General features: G+C 35.2%; 1 protein-coding gene and 1 pseudogene across 2 annotated transcripts in view; both read left to right on the top strand.

Annotated features, from left to right (window-relative positions):
• LOC145256260 (protein phosphatase methylesterase 1-like) overlaps positions 1 to 23,100 on the top strand; it is a 74,529-nt gene that overhangs the window by 13,389 nt on the left and 38,040 nt on the right. For both annotated transcript variants that reach the window (XM_080114922.1, XM_080114921.1), the window contains exons 2-7: positions 168 to 270; positions 3,572 to 3,664; positions 9,751 to 9,808; positions 13,115 to 13,166; positions 18,696 to 18,764; positions 19,911 to 19,996. In XM_080114922.1, coding sequence (XP_079971048.1) covers positions 168 to 270; positions 3,572 to 3,664; positions 9,751 to 9,808; positions 13,115 to 13,166; positions 18,696 to 18,764; positions 19,911 to 19,996 — 461 coding nt within the window. The remainder of the gene's footprint in view (positions 1 to 167; positions 271 to 3,571; positions 3,665 to 9,750; positions 9,809 to 13,114; positions 13,167 to 18,695; positions 18,765 to 19,910; positions 19,997 to 23,100) is intronic.
• LOC145256733 (5S ribosomal RNA) lies at positions 18,062 to 18,178 on the top strand (annotated as a pseudogene).

Below are 23,100 nucleotides of genomic sequence, written 5' to 3'. Positions count from 1 at the left end.
ATAGCGGTTTTACTAGAAATATGTTACACTTTTACTCCCGGGCAACATCGGGTAACCTTACTAGTTTTAAAATAAATTGAAAACAGATCTTTATTTATTGCATTGTATTGTATTTATTTTATTTTTTTAACATAAAACGATGATAACAGATATTTCTATTTTTCCAGGAGCCACCGGCGTGGATTCCAAGTGCGGAGACGGGACTATACTCCCGTATACTGGGACACTTATTTTAGCAAGAAACAGGATGTGCACATTGGAGAAAACGATGTATCCTTTCTCAGTTTTGTTTGACAGAAAAAATTTCCATCTTTTTCACCTTCAATATATTTGAGGCCCCCAGAATCATATCGTACTGATGATAGTTGTTTTGTATTTATGATTATTGTCAGAACGATGACCTGAGGGTAAACTAATGAACACACATCTAAGGAAATTGTTAAAACTCTAGAGTTTGTATTACTGTACACATAGATTCGAAAAAGTTGTCAAAAAACAAATATATAACAAATGTTATTAAAGGCAAGATAAGTTACTTTTCTACCAAACTGGATATATTTTTCGTGTTTTTATTCAATGTAACATGTTTATTCAGCTCGAAAACCATACAGTGTTTACCAATGTATTGGAACATTCAAGATGGCGTCTGATTCTCTCTTTAACACAGTAAGTGTGGGAAAAGATGTTATAAATAAAAAACCGGATAAAATACGGTTAAAAACTCGCTCAATATATGTTACCGTGACATAGGTTGACATATATTCGGTGGGTTTTTAATAGTATTTTGTATAGTTTATTATTTATAACACCTTTTTCCAAACTTAGGGTGTTAAAGAGGGTGTGAGACGCCATCTTGAATTTTCAAATACATCGGTAAACACTGTATATTTTTTGAGCTGAATAAATATGTTACATTGAATAAAAACACAAAAATATATATCCAGTTTGGCAGAAAAGTAACTTATCTTGCCTTTGATAACATTTATTTGTTATATATTTGTTTTTTGACAACTTTTTCGAATCTATGTGTACAGTAATACAAACCCAAACTCTAGTAGTGGAATGGGGCCGTAACTGGTTCATAACGTTTAATACTGGCAAGACTAAGCTTGTTTCTTTTAATAATTACAAGAAACCTCCTAGGGTTAACATTCACAGACAACATGAATTGGAACAAATACATTGAGGCAATTGCTAAGGCTGTTACAAGGAAAGTCAGCTCTCTCTCTACTGTGCTAAAAGGCTACTTACACTTGAGACTATCTTGTATCTCTACATGGCCACGGTTCGGCCTATGCATGGAATATTGCTGCCACATCTGGACTGGTGCATCTGCCACTAATCTCTCACTCCTTGACAGAGTTAAAAAAAAAAAAATTAATAGGTCCTGAATTATCAACTACACTCCAACCTCTGTTCCATCGCTGAAATGTGACATCCTTTTTTTATAAGTATTTCAATGGCAAGTGCTCTGATGAACTTCAAGCACTAATACCCTCTCGACGACAATACCCTCATCAAACCTGACAAGCAGCAAAATCCCACCCCTACACTGTAGAGATCCCTAGATGCCATAAAGCTTTCTACTCGAATAGCTCTTTCCCCTCAGACAACTGCACTTTGGATTTCTCTACCGGACCTCTGCTTCCGTAACGTGCATAAATTCAAGTGTAATGTGCACAGATATCTCGCTGCCCAACTCCCTAAATAGTACCCTGCAAATCTGGTCCCAAATAGTAACATCTCACGACTAAGTGGCTCTGTGCCTTGTTTGGGATGAAATGACAATATAAAAAAAATATATTTTTCTACATCAAACAAAACTTCACACAAGTTGTTTTTCGTAAGCACGTGACTTTGTGCATGCCCGCTCTTACCAATGAGCGATCAAATAGGATATGTTCACCTTGACAAATATGCACTTACACATGTTCTATACATATGTTGCACACAGTGTTTATAAGTGCTGGTCTTTCTTGTCTGGCCATGATCCACTCGTGGCTGTTGACCGCTTCATCTGTTTAGCTGGACCAGCGATCACTAAACTTTTTTTTACATGAGAAAGCCGTGCTCGTCGCGCTGCTCAAGGTGTCGTCATTGTAGATGGACACCTTTATTGACGGAGAGCAAGACGAGCTGGCGGCGATTGTGTCAGCAATCGGTAGGTTACTTTTTCGGCTGCTTCGGACAGACTCCTCCTGCTCCTCCTTCACAGTTTTTCTTCACGCAATCGAAAAGGGAATAACTCCGCGGTCTGCCAGTGGGAGACGAAGGAGGTCGGAGAAAACAAAAAAGGGAGCGGAGGGCAGGGAAACAACAAACACAAAAGGAGATGCTTTGCTTTTCCCAAGGCATCCACAAGAGAATGGAGCTATTTGCCCATATCTGGTGAAAATTAGAAAATATTTCCAATTTTGACGAAAATAACAGAGATCCTTATTGTAGTTATGGTTGTATGAAAATGAAAGTGAAATCCTTAAATGATTTTTCTTAAAAAGAAGTAAATTAATTAAAGGATATGAAATTGATATGTGCTGGTAAGATCGTGAATGACGTGTCTTGTGTTGTTTGAATCCAAGAAATAACCTGACGTAAACACTGTGTTTTGCTTTGTACAAAATTCCTGCAATAAATTTCCAAACTTTTTGTATTGGCATTTAAAATTATCATAGATTCTTGAAAATTCACTATGTTATTGCAATACGTCTTGTGAGATGACTGACCAATTTTTATGATTTCGGGTTCAAATGAACAGCTACAGCAGGAATTGGAATCAATCCTACTAAAGCCTGATTGTCACAGCTGGTGGATTTCAAAAATGCAGTCTGGACATAAGGACACTTTAGAAGAATGATATGCAACAAAATTCTGTTTTAAACTTTGAAAAAATGCCACAGAAACATATGGAATACTTTTGGACCATCTTGCATGAATCAAGTATTAGCTTTTGCGTGGTAGAAGAGATTCAAGGAAGGCAGAGTCCGTGAGGAATAATGAGAGGTGTGGGAGGAGTAAGGAAGTCAAAACACCAAAATTTATTGGTCAAATGAAGAAATTTCATGCATAAGGACCGTCATGTATCTATAGAGACATTAAGTAGACAGTTTGATGTCAGTTTGGGAACTGTATGCACAATTATTCGTGAGGAACTGAAGATGCAGAAGATTTGTGTGAATGCACCAGTCCACATCTACATCCTTGTCACAGAGTATTTGACCAAGATGGGCATCAAGAAAGTTCCTCGCCCTTCCTATAGTCCAGACCTTGCTCCCTGTCACTTTTGGTTATTCCCTAAGCTCAAGTAAAATCTTAGAGGCTGTCGTTATGAGACAATTGCAGAGATGATAGAGGATGTAAAAAGGTCTTTGACACGCTCACACAAGAGGACTTCCCTGCGGCTTTCCAGAAAATGTTGGAACAGTACAACAAGTGTATTGCAGCCAAAGGAGATTACTTCGAAGGGGACTAGAGTTCCATATGTGTACTATCAATAAAAGTGCCCATACGAAAAAAGTCTGGAAACTTATTGAAGGCACCTCATATATGTTATTTGTCCTTAATAGTTTTGTAGACTTTCAGAATTTATGAGTGTGGAACTGAAGGACCCGTTTTATTTTTCTTACATGGCGGTGGTTATTCAGCATTATCATGGGCGCTGCTCTCGGTAAGTAGTATACAAGGTTTGCTTGCCGTTTTATTTTACTGTGTTTCTCCTCCGATGATATTGTGGATGTGCAATGTTAGGTTTGGTGGACGTATCAAAAATTTGACATCACATCTTTCAACACAACATCATTTATATTTGTTCGATACTGAAATCACTGATGTTATTGTATCAGGCTGTCTGACTTTCCTTGAATTTATGTAGAAAGCTGCATCTTTTTAATCCTTTAACGCCAGAATTTTTCTTATGCAATAAATTTTTCAATCATGAAACACACACGTGACAGAAGTTGGCATGTAATTAATGCACGGATATAAACAAGTTCCGCGTTCACTTGCTGAACCATGCATAGACCTTTACTTTGATGACCAGTTAGGCTGACAAGCCATAAGAGTAAGAAATATTATCTATACAGGCTTTTTTTTTTTGGAAGGCGACTTGAAAGTACAATTTGGCGGCAAAGGGTTAAACGACAACGTCATTTATACGTTTGATACATAAGTCGTATAAAATCAGGATGCAGAAGCTAGTGATAATGTGATTACAAGAGTTAGAAGTGGATGGAGTTAGTTCAGGGAGTTTCTATTATTACTAACCAGCAGAGCATTACCATTGACAACTGATGGAAGAGTCCATCAAAAATATGTATTAGCACAACACATGAAAACATTTAAACAGCTTAAAATATCTTAATAATTGCATAGATAAAAGTTTGATAATCTAAGAAAGAATCTTTTAAAATTTTTTATAAAAGTCTAATTAAAAATAAGCAAGTTTGGTGCTTATTTAGAAGTGCATTTATTAAAAAACAACAAAAATACAGAAAAATCCTTAAAAGATACACACTCATTACAGAACGAAGATGTCATATTCCAAAAATCACATAAATTGGTTAAGTATTTTTTTTTTAAACTAAAATCAAATTTTATGACTAAGTCAGACGTGATTTGATCGGCCATAATGTTAAAATAGGGGAGAGACAACTCAATTCGAAGTATCAAGAGCAAAATCAGCCTTATAACGAATACATTTAGTATTAGAATTGTTAAAAATCGTAAATTTTTATTTTCTTATTTAAAAAAAAAAATACTACTTGATCAATTTACGTGATTTTTCCAATATGGCATCTTATCTTTTCTGTATTTTTTTTTTTTTTTTTTAAATAAGCACCAGAAGTTCTGACTATTTTTGTGTCTCACAGGATTGGGTTTTCCCCTCTTTAAAGGCATATGCATTTCATCCCATTTTTGTCAGTACTTTTTCTTTGTTATATCTTTGTTAAAACACAAGATTAAGCTATGAAATTTGCCGTATAAGTGTATTTTGCAAGAAATCAGACCATGCGACTGAAAATTATCAGAAATTAATGGTTTCCAAGTTATCGGCCCTAAATGCATTAAAAATATGCTGCAATGCATTAAAAATACCATGCGTCCATTTTAAAAAGAAATTAGAGAACTTAAAGTTAAATTGTAATATATTTCTGGTTATAGTCAGTTAACATATTTCCTAACTTCCGGCATGGCTGCTACCGGAAGCAGTGACAAGACAAATCAGTTCCTTCACCCTTTTTTTCTTTCACGCTTATATCTCCCCTGTGTATGTACTCTTTTTTTTATTACATTTTTCTGATCATTCCTTTTTTTTTATTTAATAAGCATTCAAAAATATATGCACATTTAATGCATTTTTGTGTCAATCTGGGAAAAAATAACAATAATAGTCAACCATATAGGAGCCTATTTGTGACCAGACACGCACACAGACGTTCAGCTTTATATATAAGAGCAAATAGTTAATAAAACATGGTTAAAAACACTTTGAAAAAGAGTTAAAAACATATTTAATCTGAAAAGGAAACACTTAATAAGTGGATAGTCCTTAATCCGCAGAGTTTCGAAGAAATACTTCCCTTCTCACCAGGGGGTAGGAATTAGCAAAATGTGGGATCGGATTTTGCATGCAAAAGTATTTGATTAAACTGCAAGTAAGTCAAAGATCATACTTGATAGCAGAAAGTGAAGCAGAGGGAATATGTATATATATATATATATATATATATATATATATATATATATATATATATGTATATATATTAATTTGGTGCAAAAACAGCATCGTATTCTCACATGTTACTTTTACATATGATTTCTGAATTAATTCATTGATATATATATCCATGTTATATATCATTTTGAAGCGCGTTTTTCACTCTATGGAATCGTGTTATCCGTTACCGTTCTCAATCTCTTTATTTTTTTGCAGGCTTTTTGACAGCATGGACAAAATTCAAATCCACACGATTTTCTTGTTCCAGTTCAAACCAGACCGAAAAGCTGCCGAGACAGCTCGTGATATCAATGATGCATTTGGTCCAGGAATCACTGTGGCACAATGGTGGTTCAAGAAATTTTGCAATGGTGACAGGAGCCTCAAAGATGAAGATGATCACGGCCGGCCGACTGCGGTTGATAGCGAACATTTGAAAGCCTTACTTGAAGCCGATCCTTGCAAAGCCACACGAGAATTTGCTGTTGAACTCAAGGTCGACCACTCAACAGTCGTTCGCCATTTAAAGCAAATAGGGAAGTAAAAAAAGTTGGATAAATGGGTGCCGCATGAATTGAACGACAATAACAAAAATCGTTGTCATTTTGAGGTGTCTTCTACGCTCCTTTTGTGCAACAAAAATGACCCATTTCTCAAGCGGATTGTGATATGTGATAAAACGTGAATCCTGTACGACAACCAGCGACGTTTGGCAAAGTGGTTGGATGTCGAAGAAGCTCCATAACATTTCCTGAAGTCGAAATTGCACCAAAAAAATGTTATGGTGACTGTTTGGTGATCTGCAGCTGATCTCATCCATCACAGCTTCTTGAATCTGGGCAAAACGATTACAGCGGAGAAGTACTGTCGACAAATTGACAAAATGCACCAAAAGCTTCAACACATGTGCCCGAGGTAAATATGAAGGAGCCAATTCTCCTCCAGGACAATGCTTGCCTGCATGTTGCTCAACTGACTCTGCAGAAGATGAATGAATTGAGCTACGAAACTCTGCCTCATCCACCATATTCACTGAACCTCTCACCCACCGATTATCACTTTTTCAAGCATCTCGACAATTTCCTGCGTGAAAAATGCTTCAAAAGCCGAGATGATGGTGAATCGGCCTTCAATGACTTCATTGCTTTCAGAACTTGAGATTTCTATGCTAATGGGATTAATAAACTTGTTTCTTAACAAAAATGTGTCGATTTTAATGGTTCTTATTTCGATTTATTATGAAAAGAGTTATGATCTTTTGAAGTTGAATGTCAAAAAACAGCATTATTTTTGCACCAACATATTTCATATATATATATATATATATATATATATAAGATTCAATAAGATAAAAAGCTATAACAAACATCTAAATGACTAATTTAACCACAGTTCCTGATTTCAAAAAAAGAAAAATTAAAAGATTCATCTGCCTTACTTTTAATGCTAGGTTTATTTATGGTGTCTTTTAAATTCAATAAAAACCCTCCTAAATTTGCTGATGAGGAGACCTTGCTTACCAAAAAACTATATATAATTATTCAACATAACTTGATGTATACCACAATAAAAAGCATTGTTTTCCGAAACGATCGTACAGATAATTGATTTTGTTGTTGTTCCTTCTTATGAAACTGATTTTTAATTTAATTAAAATTTGATTTTTAAATTTTAAATTATAAATCACATTACTTAATATATATATATATATATATATATATATATATATATATATTGTAAAGAAGTGAACCATAGCGGAAATTCAGTCGACTAAAATAAGATGAAAAACGGGGTGAGGAAAAGGAAAAAAAAATGGGGGAAGTTACATGTAACAAATGTACAATTCAGTAAGATAAATAAGTCGATTAAAAACAAGATCGTTAAAATACACCTGAAGCGCTTTTCGTTCAGACTAACTTTTCAAGGGTATAAGTCTGAAAATTATTTTTTTTTATTTTTATTTTTTTTTTAGAATATTTGGTAGTGGAATGGAGTAAGAGCGGAGAGGAGGTTTAAAAAAAAAACAAAAAAAAACTGACTACCCAAATAATTCTAATTGAAGCCGGAGGTTTCTCTGCTTGCACAAAGTAGGGGGGCTGGAAATGATAGCAAGTGCTTCGAGGATAAACAGGTGGAACTTTGTACGTCCTCGGTACAAAACAGAAAAACACTCCTGAGAGAATGCAAGACCGCACTCTTTTTTATCGACCAAGTGTTGGCCGATGGACGATTCTATCAATTAAGACTTTCTGGTGGTAGGTTGATGGTTTTGGATGAAGCGGGGAACATGTTGGGCGATTCTGACCTGAAGACGCTGGGTAGTCTTGCCTATATAGACGGCACCACACCGACATTGAAATTTGTAAATAATATTACTTGTTTGAGAGATAGGCAAGACATCCTTACGAAATGAGGGGAAGGCGGTTTTTATGGAAAAAGCAATACGGAGGGATAGAGCACCAAAATTAGAAGACACCAGAGAGGAAATCTTATCACCAATAAGTTGGCCTTCAGGTCCAATCCAGGGTAACTTAAGGTATACCGGGAGTCTAGATGGACCATATTTTGGTAGCTCAGAAAGGATTGAATTTTCTTATTAATAACTAAGTTAACTAATGAAGGTGGAAATCCATTCATAATAAAAATCCTTTTAATGTTTTCAATTTCCGCATCAATAAAAAGGTGGGGGACAAATAACAAGTGCCTGGTGGGTTAGGTTTCTAATAAGATTAAGTTTCCTGGTTGTGGGTGCAAAGGAATCCCAACTGAGATAAAGACTAGTGAAAGTGGGTTTTCTATAAATAGATGTCATAAAGGAAAGCCCACGTTTAGAAACTAACACATCAAGGAAAGGAAGGGAGTTATCTTTTTCCACCTCCATCGTAAATTTGAGAGAAGGGTGTAAATTATTTAATAAGTGGAAAAAGGACACAGCTTCATCATGCGTTGCGAAACAAGAAAAAGTGTCGTCAACATAACGCATGTAAAATGCTGGTCTGGGGCACTTGTCAAATAACATCTGTTCTAAAAAGCCCACAGTCAACTGAATTTCCGCTATGGTTCACTTTTTTACAATTATTCTAAAATTTTGCCAATCGAATAAAGTTATTTATATATATATATATATATATATATATATATATATATATATATATATATATATATTTATTTACCAGTGGTGAAAAAACCGGACTAGAGTGCTCTCCCTACCACTCCCCCCCTTCTTTTCTAACTCCCCTTCATCTACGATTTTTCCATTCTTATTTGATTTTATAACTTAGTCCATCTATGAATTCTGACGATGCTAGTTGGATTTTTCCTCTTTGAGGATTTTCCTCTAGCTGAAACAATTTGTAAACTAATTCTGGACTCACAGTAATAAATTTCTTATATATATATATATATATATATATATAACCTTAATTAGACAAAAAGGAAGCTCTAAAATATTTGTACGTTTAGGTGTTCAAGTAGGTTAAGTTACCTCCCTTGAGCAAATCATTTTGATATTCACGTTACAAAAACATAGTTTCGATACATGTTCCAACATATTCTTTACAATAGCAAAATGTCTTCCGCTTCTGTTTGTTTGAAAAAATTATTATTAGTGCTAGGAAGATGCCAACAATTTTATATAACTCAAAAGAAATAAGGAATTATCTCCCTTACATGAGTTTTTTTTTCATTTCTTCTTTATATCTATATATTAATAACATTTTTGTGACCACTTCACATGATTCTGCGTATGTGTTTCTCGCCTATATGTGACTTTTTATTTATTTATAAATTTTGAGCTAATTATTTTATAATGCTATTGAAATAATAAAATAACCAATTATTTCTTACCCTGTATAATTTAAAATATGCAACCAAAAAAATTTTCAATTAAATTGGCATTAATCAATTCTGGGTAAAGCCAGGCAGTTACAACTACTTGCCATTGTGATACTATGGACAACCGCTTAGTAGTATTGATATAATTTTTATGTATTATTACATAATTTATACATTTTTTTTGTCATCCTTTTTTTTTTTAGTCCAATTTGTGTGAGCTCATTCATTGCCGCTGTATTGCTCTCGACCTACGTGGACACGGTAATATTTTTTTCATTTTATTCTTTTTCTTTATTTTGGTTTCTTTTTGGTTTAATTTTCTTACATTTTTAATGTGTTTATCTTCATACTAATCATTTTTTTTTATATTGCTATGTAAATATAGATTGAACACCCCCATTTATGCTTCATAAGTATCTAACAAAAGTTATCTTTAAGGTCAGACCAAAATGGCATTTAAATCAAACTTTACTTTTCACTAGCCAATTTTTGCTTGGTAGTACCTGTTTAAATGCAGAAGCTTACTGGAATAAATGTTAACCTTGTTTAAATGCAAAAGTTTGCTGGAATAAATGTTAACCCTGTCTAAATGCAAAAGTTTACTGGAATAAATGTTAACCCTGTTTAAATGCAAAAGTTTACTGGAATAAATGTTAACCCTGTTTAAATGCAAAATTTACTGGAATAAATGTTAACCCTGTTTAAATGCAGAAGGTTACCAAACTAAGCTTTAACCTTGTTTAAATGCAAAAGTTTACTGGAATAAATGTTAACCCTGTTTAAATGCAAAAGTTAACTGGAATAAATGTTAACCTTGTTTAAATGCAGAAGGTTACCAAACTAAACTTTAACCTTGTTTAAATGCAAAAGTTTACTGGAATAAATGTTAACCCTGTTTAAATGCAAAAGTTTACTGGAATAAATGTTAACCCTGTTTAAATGCAGAAGGTTACCAAACTAAACTTTAACCCTGTTTAAATGCAAAAGTTTACTGGAATAAATCTGGAATAAATGTTAACCTTGTTTAAATGCAAAAGTTTACTGGAATAAATCTTAACCTTGTTTAAATGCAAAAGTTTACTGGAATAAATGTTAACCCTGTTTAAATGCAAAAGCTTACCCAAATAAACGTTTTAAAAATATATTAAAAATAAGAAAAACAAAACGTTCACCGTAAGGTGAACACAAACGCATAAAACTAATAGTTCTAAAACAAGCCTCTCACCCATTTGGCCATGGTGATACCATAATGTTCCAAATTTATGTATTCTGCGATCTTTAATGTAGAAAAAAAATATTTTGTTTTAAATTTCACATATTATGCGTCTGAGTCCCATCCTTAAAGACAGTACCAGAATCATTTTTACCTAATTTGGAATTCAAAAGTTTTAGTGAGACATGCAAACAAACGTACATAGACAACTCTCCTTTATATAACAGATTGTGGGGGGACATCTAGTGTTGCCCGATCGTAAAGCATGGTTTAATAAAAAAAAATGATGGACCTGGGTGCCACCTTATCGTGTTATTAAAAGAAAACAAAAATGCTACGTGGTGGATGTGCACGAGAATGTTGAGGATTTCAAAAGATAGGAGAGAGAAAAAAGAAAGAAAAAATGCAGCGTGACGGGTGCAAACTTACATAACTTACATTCATAAGCGAACAAATTATCAATCGGACCACAACGACACAAATGTTATCATGTCGGAAATTTAGCTTTTTAAAATGAAATAATCTGCATAAATTAATATATTATACTAGCAGAGGGGCGCTTGGCTTTGCCCGGGTATAAAATACGCTTAAATATATTTAAATTTGTCCATATTTCGTATCTATTATTGTAGAGTCGTGATTTCAAAAGTAAAAAGAAAAGTATTTGGGTGCCATCAGCTAGAATTGAAACCAAAAGCAAAACTTTAAAATTCAAAGCTGGTGACATCTAAACAATATGATATAAATGCAGGTGTACCCCAGGGGTCTATCTTTGCACCTTTATTATTCCTAATATTTATAAATGACCTCCTTGATAAAATTGTCTCTGAGATGGGTATATATGCTGATGACACTACACTCTATAACAGGCATGAGAGGAAAACAAATGAACACATATCTAAGGGAATGGCAGAAACACGAGAAGAAGAACTCCAATCGGTGGTGAAATGGGGATAAAAATGGATGGTCATATTCAATGCTGCCAAGACTAAGCTTGTTTCCTTCAATAATTACAAAAAATCTTCTCAACTACTAATAGCTATAGCTAAAGATACATTACCTGAAAGTATTCTTTCAAACTCCTCGGCTTAGCGTTTATAGGGAACATGTGTTGGAACAGATACATTGAAAGCATTGCCAGGGCCGCTGCGAGGAAGGTGGGCTCTCTTTACCATGCTAGAAAGCTACTAACGCCTGAAAGTATCCTGTACCTTTACAATGCCACCATTGGCCCATGTATGGAGTATTGTTGTCACATTTGAGTTGGTGCATCTGCTACTAGTCTCTCGCTCCTGGACAGGGTTCAAACGAGTCGCCAACCTGATAGGTCCTGAACTATCATCTAGGCTTCAGCCTCTGTCCCATCGATGACATGTTGCATCCCTCTGCCTGTCCTACAAGTATTTTAATGGTGGATGCTCCAACGAACTATAAGCCCTTGTACCCCCTTGACGTAAATACCACCGACAGACCTGACAAGCAGCAAAATCCCACCTCTACACAGTAGAGATCCCTAGATGTAAGAAGGCCTTTTACTCTAATAGTTTCTTCTCCAGAACTACTAGACTTTGGAACTCCTTTTTCGGGTTCCTGTTTTCCCAACTGTAATGACATGCAGAAGTTCAAGTGTCATGTGAACAGATATCTTGCTGCTCAACTCCCTACGTAGCATCCCTGCAACTTATGGCCTCAATAGTAGCCTCCTGCATCAGAGCGCCACTTTGCCTTGTTTAGGGTGATAATGGAAAACACACACACACACACACATATATATATATATATATATATATATATATATATATATATATATATATATATATATATAATGAACATTTATAGCTACCTACACATGCTAGTCATTATCATATAATGTATGTATATACACAGACACACGTGTGTGTAATAACAATCATGGTTGCATTGTTGGTTTTGGAAAACGTAGAATTTTATAATCCAAAAGAATCAACGGACAGTCTGAATATTGGAAGACTTTAGGAGTCAGTGCCAGATAGTATTGGAATTTTAGGAGTTTGAATTGAAATTCTAAGAGACAGTTGAACCTTATACCATCCAATCCTGCAACACTGACGTACTTCCCTGATATTGTAATAAAGAGTTGAGTTCAACATTCCATGACGGTCGTCAGTGTTTTACACCAAGTACCTGAAGAAGACCAGGAGACAAAATGGTTGGAACGCTGTGATACCAACAACGTAGATGGGAAAAACTTGTCCGTAAAATTATAAACAATATGTGTACTTGTTAGTAATTTCGTCAAATTGTAATTTAGCTCTTTGTCGGCCATGAAATAGAATACTATAAATGGGATGATATTCTCTCTTGTTGTATTGCAGGAGATACTTCCACGGACAACAATGGTGATCTCTCTGCTGAAACACTATCAAAGTAAGAATTTTTCTTTTATTGATTTTGTAAAAAAAAAGGCATCTTTTAATATAACCACAATCTTATTGTATTTGGATTAATCGGACAAATATTCTCATCTTGAGGGTTATTTGCACAATGTTTCTATTAATGTAACTGTCGACCTTCTTCAGGTGTATAAGTCACCATGTTTGGTAAAGTAAAGGAAAGAGTTTTTAGCTCAACACTTCTGAAGTTTCGTATTTAGTTTGAGTTGAAAATAAATTCACAAAAATTTATAAAGTAAATAAAAATATCAAACTAAACAATAGGGGATATTATTTTTTAATTATTTCTAACGAAAAAGGGGTTACAGTTTTACCTTAACCCAACAATTAACCAATTGTAAGTTCTTTAAAAAAAAAAAAAACCCTTAAGTTTATGAAAGTCTAGAGCTAACCCCCTCAATTTCCTTTATCAAACATGGCAATTTATGTGCCTAAAGAAGGTCAGAGGTTACATTGATTGAAACGTTGTGCAAATAATACAATTATCCCTCACCTAAAAAAAATTTAGAACTACACAATTTTATTGATTTTTTTTTTTTTGTGAAAATTACATTTCAAAGAGACTTACCAGTGGGTAATTCATTACTTTTTCAGTATCGTATACACTAAACCAGTTACTCAGCTTTGTTTTTATTAAAAAACAGGATCATCAAACCAGCTACATATTACTTACTAAATAGTGCTTTTAGATTTTTATGTATTTAGGAAATTAATATTTTAAAGGGACCTAACACTGTGAAGAGGCAGGGTGATTCCTAGCTAACATTCACACGTTGCTCCCAATCTCTGTTGTCTCAACCCAAACATTGCTCCAAACTTCTGTTGTTTCAACCCACACGTTGTTCCTAATCTCTGTTGTCTCAACCCACATGTTGCTCCTAATCTCTGATGTCTCACCCACACATTGTTCCTAATCTCTGCTGTCTCAACCCAAGCATTGCTTCAAATATCTGTTGTTTCAATCCAAACGTTGCTCCAAATCTCTGTTGTCTCAACCCACACGTTGCTCCCAATCTCTGTTGTTTCAACCCAAACGTTGCTCCAAATTTTTGTTGTGCCAACCCACACGTTGCTCCTACTTTCATTTCAAAAGCCTCTGGTGAATTTTTAACCTGTATGGATTTACCTGGAATCTTCCTGCAATCAAACGCATTACTCTCATATTATGCAGATTTCTGGAAACTTATTATAATGGCGATTGTGTGTCTGTGTCCATAACTAGAATAGAATGAATATCGCAATGCCATAACTTATTACCAGGATCATATGGCATCAGTAACTTAACTGCTCAATGCTAAATTTTTCCTCTGCTTAAGCAATAGTGATAAGAGATGTAGCTGAAATGACGTTCACCTGAAATGGATTGAATACCAAATGAGTCCATTACATCTTGCATCAAAGTGGTCAATGCCCACTGATTTGCAGGTGCATCCTTGGCATGCATAACATATTCCTGGTTCCAGTGTTGAACACCTAAAACTTGAAACCAGTCACCAGATTCATGTCCATCGTCAGGACAGTGTGTTATAGTCAATTTTAATAATTTTTGATATCTTCATTTTTAAAACTAAAGCGTGGAAAAACAAACATGGCGACCAGTGAAAACAGTAGAGTAGACATTGGATAATAAAGGACTTTATATCATAAAAACTACTTGTTGGCAACAATTTTAGATGTGATATTCATTCAAAACAGAGTCAAATAACATTTAAAAAATCAACTTTTAAAAGCTACTGAAGCAATTCTCTATCTATATAAAAGCCAAGTACGCCCAAGGATGGAATACTGCTGCCATATCTGGGCAGGAGCTGCTAAAAACAGCCTATCCTGCCTTGACAGAGTACAAAATAGACTTCGTGGCTTAGTGGGGGATGCCCTTTTCTCTTCCTTGCAACCTCTCTCCCATAGAAGAGACGTTACGAGCCTATTTTTGTTTTATCGTTATTTCTATGGCAGGTGCTCGTCTGAGCGCCAATCTCTAGTCCCCCCCCTCGCAAATCTTTTACGAAAAACACCCGTCTAGCTGAAACCACTGTCAAAAACTTTCCCCACTCTTTATCTGTGCCTAAATCAAAACGTAGATTCCATGAACAAAGCTTCTTTCTTAGAAGTGCACGCCTGTGGAACTCTGTTCCGTCTGCTTGCTTCCCACCTGACTACAACCTGGATGTCTTCAAGTCCAACATAAACAAATTCCTGATGAACCGCCCCCTTAAGTAGACATTTTTATTAAACCCTCACACTAACGTACTGTACATGCAATAACCCTTATCCCTGAGTGGCTTCCAGGCCTTGATAAGTGGTGATCACCTTGTAAAAAAAAAAAAAAAAACTATTTAAACCAAACTTTGTAATGGCTGGCATTTTATTTTTTAAATACAGAAAAACCAGCTTTTCCAATCTACCATGTCTCATTTTGAGAGGAACAAGCTCCCCAAAATGAGGCACTTTGGATTGATGTTTTTATTTTAAAAAAAATATCATTTATTTAAATGTATTTTCTTTAAATATCTTTTGTTCCTTGCATTAAAAACTTACCTTGTGTTTGGTTTAAATCGTTTCATTAAAAAGTTTTATAAATCTATATATCTACTAGTAGTTCCGCCCGGCTTTGCTTGGGCTATATGTACTGTTTATAAAGTTATGTGTATATGTATATATTAAAAAGTGTGAATATGTGAAGTAATGCCTTTCTGTATAATAGTCTTCCTTAACTACCATAGAGAAAAGACAGACAGACAGACATTTTCATTCATATATATATATATATATATATATATATATATATTGGATGAAATATACAGTAATGATTTTAAAAGAAAAAAAGTATAACAAAAAGACTCATGCGCCACCACGGAGAATCGAAACCAAAACGTTCAGCTCACGATTTATTTTGCATCTGCCGTCAATGACTGAGCTATGAAAACATGTTTACTGCAAAGCTAAAAATTAAAACATGAACCAATAGCTACTATATTATGCATTCGTAATGTCGGCGTTTGACCTTCACCTGACAAATTTCATTTTTTTTAATTTTCACACTTTTGCACCGATTTTTACGGGCTAAAACCCAAATATAAAGTTTTGCATGGATTCAAATACCTTATATATGAAGTTTCATGTCTGTAGTCCCAAAACTCTAGGAGGAGTTTGGTAGGCAAAACTTTTTAAACAAAAATATATACGTATACATGAATATATATGGAAACAATTTTGTGTTTACTACAAACTTTTTACACAAATATTACGCAAGTATAAATCATGTAGAATATCTGCATGAATATAATTACACGTAATAGTTAACTAAAGATGATCATCCAATAAGAAAGCCGAAACAATTTAATAGGGAATTAATTAAAATGAATGTTTAAAAGAATATGCAAATTAGCTAGATCTTTTGCAGATGAATTCAATTTCACAACCCATATATAAGAAAATTGTATTTTCTTTTTAAATAAATAGAAAAAGAGGTTTTTAATATGAATATCAATACACACAAAAGAAAATCGAATTTATAGGTTGGTTGGTTGTTTTTGTTTTACGGCATATCAACCTTTTTCAGGTTATTTAATGCCGAATCCAGTTATTTTGAGGAACGATTTTTAATGGAGTATATTTTTTTTAAAGTCAGATTCTATTTAACCCATAGTTGGAACCCTAACAGGTACTGCCACTCTGGGTCGGAGTGGACCTGGGAGCAATGGCAATTAAAGGGTGGCTCCACACTCCCCAAGATCCGCAAGGTGGGGCCTCACCATCGGATATAGTTTAAGGTCATATCTAGGACCGAATTTATAGGAGTATAGATAAAAGTGAAATTGTGTTTCTGTGTGTGTACATTTCCCTACCAAACTACTCTGTCAGTTTTCAGTCTACAGACTCAAGATTTGATATAAGGAGTATTTAGATTTGGGAAAATCTTTTTAACCGGTTTTTGGCCAGAAATTTGGCTGTCAAGGAGTCAAAGTTCAACGATTTGACCTACTTGGACATGGATCAAACTTTTTAATTTGATTTGAACTCAAAACAATAAATGTTAAGGCATCAAAATTGGGTTCAAAGTTAAAAACATTTGACCTCTGCGATCTCTACCAAATTACTCAACCAATTTTTGTTCTAAATATTTGAAATTTTACATAAAGTGTATTCAGACATAGGGTAAGCTTTTTAATCAGTCCAGGGCCTAAAAATTTGGCTGCCAAGGGGTCAAAGTTCAAATGATTTGACATTTGTGGTGTCTAGCAAACTATTCGGCCAATTTTGTGTCTAAACATTTGAAAATTTACATAAAGGGTATTCAGACATGCAGCAAGCTTTTTAATCATTTTTTAGGCGAAAATTTGGCTGCCAAGAGGTCAAAGTTAAAAGAGTTAACCTTTGCAGACTCTATCAAACTCCTCCGCCAATGTTGGGTCTAAACACTTGAAATTTTAGATGTAGGTTATGTAGACATATTTATACATATGCACATAAAGTTATGAACAATACATAGGCCCTGAGCAAAGCCAGGCTGAACTGCTAGTATAATAAAAAAATGCACTCTACATAAAGCATAAATCTTGGTCATGAAAATTCGAACCCCATTATTTTAATTTGTTTACAGAGATCATGTGTATGTGTGAATGGCAAAGTCAAACTAGTGTCGATCGAAATCTGTTCCTTTGTTTTTCTCATCAATTGGGGTCCTTATTCTTGTCTTGATCCCTTGGTGACATGCTCAGTGCAGATGGTGGCGCAGAGGTAATGTCTATAGCTTGTGTAAGATCAGAGGGTTGGAAGAAATTTATGGAACTGCTAACTCTCTTAACAAATCATGTTTTCTCTCACAAAGTAAAAGGAAAACTACATGCAGGCTGTGTTAAAAGTGTCATGTACGGCACAATCACGTTGACACACCGGTTCTCATCAGATCACTAAAGTTAAGCAACGTTGAGCCTGGCCAGTACCTGATGGGTGACCATTTGGGAAGGTGAGGTGCTGTATGTACCGCAAGGTAAAATACCAGGTTGAGAAACTGGCGCAGTCTATCCTTCTCTTGAGGGTAGATGGGACTCTCTTAAGCCATGGTAGACAACTCATCTAGTGATGGTGTCACGATAAAATATTCTTGATAGCCCTGATGAAGCATCATGTATTCAGTTACGGACAACATTTGAATTACATTACAAAATCGTGTAGTGAATCCAATCTCGGCTGCAGCCGCATGTTTTTTTTTTTTTTTTTTTTCTGTTGAAGTGTTATGATGTATGTTAGTGGGACTTAAATAAAATCCCCTGAATTTCAAATTTAAATTAAAACTCTAAAATCTTAGATATTTTCTAGAATCAAAATAATTTAAAAGGTTTTTATCAACGTATTATGGGCACGATCACCTTTTTGAAAATTAAAATATTTCAGATTTGCATGAAATTTCATCCATATTCATTCGACACTAATTAAAGATTTCCTGAATTTCAATTCAAGATTTAAATATCTTTTTTTTTTTCTTTTTAAATATTTGCAGTGATGTTGGTGCTGTGATCAAAGTGTTATTTGAAGATGAAGCTCCTCCGATCATCCTCATCGGACACAGGTAACCAATCCAAGTCCTTTCTTGCTGACAAAATTGCAGCATTATAAAACTTGACATTTTTTTTCCTCAGTATCCTTAAAGACAGGCTTAGATCTGATGACCTCAGAAGAAGATTAAATCTGGACAGTATAGAGAGATTTGTGCAGAGCAGGAAACTTTGTTGGTTTGGTCATATAGAAAGATTGGATTAGAGCTCTTGAGTTAGTAGATGTAGAACAGTTAAGGTAGCAGGGTCTTTTGGTAGGAGAAGGCCAAGGAAAACATGGGAGGAAGCGATAAGGATGGATTTGTGTTGTAGACTTGTAAAGGTCCCGAAGAAAGATACAACTTGATATTTAGTAGAAACAAAATATGTCCATGAGAGCATTGCCAGGGCCGCTGTGAGGAAGGTAGGCTCTCTCTACCGTGCTAGAAAGCTACTTACGCTTGAAAGTATCCTGTGCCTCTATAAAGCTACCATTCACTCATGTATGGAGTATTGTTGTCACATTTGGTCTGGTACATCTGCTACTAGTCTCTCACTCCTGGACAGGGTTCAAAAAAGAGTCGCCAACCTGATAGATCCAGAACTGTCATCCAAGCTTCAACCTCTGTCCCCTCGACAAAATGTTGCATCCCTCTGCCTGTTATACGAGTATTTTACTGGTGAATGCTCTGACAAGCACTTGTACGCCCTCAACGTAAATAACCCCGGCAAGCAGCAAGATCCCACCCCTACACAGTAGAGATCCCGAGATGTAAGAAAGCCTTTTACTCCAATAGTTTTTTCCCCAGAAATGCTAGACTTTGGAACTCCCTTCCGGGTTCCTGTTTTCCCAACTGTAATGACATGCAAAAGTTCAAGTGTAATGTGAACAGACATCTTGGTGCTCAACTCCCTATATAGTATCCCTGCAACTTATGTCTCTGATAGTAGCCCTTTACATCAAAGTGCTACTGTGCCTTGTTTGGGATGAAAATGGAATAAAAAAAAAAAATAAAGTATATATATATATATATATATATATATATATATAATTGAAACTTATTATTATGGGTTACACCTATCTTTTGCAGAGATAAATATAGAAGCATCAATTCAGAAATTCATGTTGTGTATTTCTATTGCTAAAATGTGTGCATTAGACATTGTTCTTTTTATTTCAGTATGGGTGGAGCCATTGCTGTTCATACTGCTGTACAAGACTTGGTGCCGAGTTTAGCTGGTCTCGTGGTCATTGATGTTGTCGAAGGTTTGTACAATTAGCTCTCGTTAATTTCTCCAAAATAAAGTGTTTGATTATTAATAACACGGTTGTTGCACGGCAGTTGGTCAGTGCACTACATGCTTTTTTTTCTTTTAGAGAAGATGCTTTTTTATTTGCTTGTTTATTTATTTATATTCGTAGTGTAGAAAATGTGTAAGGAAAGTCCTTTAAAATTACTGCGCCCTCTGTAGATGTATAAGGAAAATCCTTTAAAAGTACTGCGCCCTCTGTAGATGTGTAATGTTGCAGCAATGTAAAGCAATTCAATAACCAGTAAACACCGGTTCTGCACGGAATCCAACTAGCAAGGTACCTAGACGGACGCGAACGGTTACTTAGAACGGACCCAACAACGGTAAGATATGCTCACACCCACACGGCAACAGCAACACGATTCCCGACCAAGTCAATCATCACTCTCCCAACGTCTTTCAATCACCCGCTTTTATGGCCGTTGCAGACCGGCTAAATTTGCATATTGCGAGAATTCATATGACTTTGCGAGATATCATCCTTTACAAAAGACGGCAGCCGCCATCTTGATCTTTCTTTCTTTCAGTGGATTAGGAGATTGCCTCGTAAGCTTTAGTTTTGACCTTCGCATACACGTAATAGTGGTCTTTTTCTTTTTTTTTTTTTTGTAACCAGGTTGTTTTGTAATTTGGAGGATAATCTATATATATAAAAGCGAAAATGTGTGTATGTATGTATATATGTTTGTATGTTTCGACGGACACAACAAAAATTAACAAACTTGGTATCATATCGAAGCCCCATCCTTCAACTGTAAAATATCGAAAAATTGGGCCAAAAACGTTAATTTTTTTCACCCCGAAATCAACAATTTTCGACAGAGGGAGGGGATCAACAAAAACGGTTTTCTCATGACGAGATCGGTTCTATGCATGCGTCAGATTATATCATGACCTGATTTAGTTTAAATAGTTAAAGAACTGACTAAATTTCATGTACGTTGCGTTAGCTCAGTTGGTTAGTGCGTTAGGTCATTATCTAAACGTTTTGGGTTCGAATCGTGGTGTGAGATGTCTCTCTTTTTTTTTTTTTTTTGATTTTTTAAATTTAAATATTGAAGCAGGGTTATTTAAGCCATTTTTCACATAACGTTTGTTTTTCTGTTTTTTTTTTTACTTCGCTTATTCTTAAGTTTTCATTAACACTCCCCACCGGCACCCAAAAACACCCGGGTACCCACCGATTTTTTAAATTTTAATATCGAAACAGGCTTATTTAAGGCATTTTTCATGTGTTTTTTTTGGGGGGAGGGGGGTATTTTTCAGAAGTTTTTCTGTTTTCTTTTTTGTTTCTGTTTTTCAGATTTTTACATTAAACATCGTTCGTTTGCCTTACGTTAGTTTTTTTTTTGTGTTTTTTGATTTGATTACCCCCCACCCTCCCCCACCGCCCACTTTATTTTTCAGATAAGTTTTAACGTTCGTTTTTCTGTTTTACCTCAAAACACCTGGTCATTGACCTCATTAAAAGCGTTCCCGCAGAAAATGTTAACTGCTGAATAGCTATTGCTTACGTCGTCGTCGTCGTAACGTTCGCACAAAATGTTAACTCTACGACTTCTGTGCAGGCACCTGTCAATTTTGTTCTTACTTAAATAAATTCAAACATCTTTCAGTAACTCATTCTGGCTGGCTGAACGTTTCGTGTTTTTTTCACATTTTATTTTCCAACTTCGCCTCAGGGCTTCGGGTTTGATCCTACCAACTTACCAAAAATTTTTACCCCTTCCCCCCCCGGTTTCTTTTTTATTTAAGAGCACACACACCTCGAAATACCCCCGCTAGTCTATATATATATAAAAGGCAAAATGTGTGTGACCATTTTGTGTATGTCTCGCAAAGGCTTCTTTCGCCGACAGTCCCGGGGTCGTTACTATCGCTTAGAACTGTTTATATACCCCCTAGATAATAATATGTAGGATTTGGGAACACATGTAGCGTCTAGATTTACTTACAGCGACTTTTACAAACTTATTGCTATTTTGGCTTCTCACATGTTGATTCAGCTAATTCAAAAGCTAACAAGCTGTTCTCGGCATCGCGCCGGGAACGTCCAGAAGCAGTCAGCTTGGATCATTGTGGGGACAAACTCCTCTTATATCAAACAATTGCTATTCAATCTGGACAATGGAGAGCTGATTTCCCCTTCCCCAACATCTGTTGGGGAAAAAACCAGTCAAAGTTGGGTAAACAAACCCAAGTTAACTGCGTGACTTCTATTTGACCTCATTAATTAGGTCAAATAGAAGCAGCAGAGTTAACTTTTATTGCGCCCACCTGTTTTTAATACTTAAATAAATAAATTCAAACGTTTTCCGTTGTATGTCATGGTGGCCCAGTGGTTAACGTCGTACGTCTTTTTTTCACACTTTCATTTCCAACTTTGCCTCAAGGGTTCGGGTTCGATCCTCATACTAACCTACCAAAACTTTTATTTTTATTTTACCCCCCCCCCCTGGAGTTTTGATTTGCTGAAAACCACACACACCTCAAAACACCCGGGCATCACCGGGTACTCCCCGCTAATTATATTAAAAATATATATAGAAGCAAAAATGTGTGTTTGTATGTCTTGCAAAAACTTTCTACACAGGCAACGGATTTTTGCAAGATAGGTATCTTTTCAAGCTGGAACCTTCGCCCGACAAATATTGAAAAATTGGCCCAAAACATTCATTCCTCCATCCTTAACGGCTCTCTTTTTTATAAAGAGGGGTGAACAAAAAATGGTATCTGCATGACAAGATGGCTTTACGCATGCGTCAATACGTGCAAAAGACGTTTTACATTGAATTCGTTTTAAATGTTATAAAAACCGACCTACTTTCATCCACGCATCTATAGTGCGATGGGTTAAGTGACAGCGTCGTTATCTAAAGATTTCAGGTTCAATCCCAGTTATCAGATATACTTTTTTTCTCGATTTTTAAACATTTAATATTGAAACGAGGTGATTTATACTATTTTTTTTTTCGCTTTTTGCTGTGTTTTTTTTTTTTTTTGGTTTTGTTTTTTTCCTTTGTTTTTGGTTTTTGTTCATCCGATTGTTTTAAAGAG

This window comes from Euprymna scolopes, chromosome 32, assembly GCF_053919585.1.
Source record: "Euprymna scolopes isolate OS-2025 chromosome 32, ASM5391958v1, whole genome shotgun sequence".
NCBI lineage: Eukaryota > Metazoa > Mollusca > Cephalopoda > Sepiida > Sepiolidae > Euprymna > Euprymna scolopes.
This window is presented reverse-complemented; position numbering and strand designations above follow the sequence as displayed.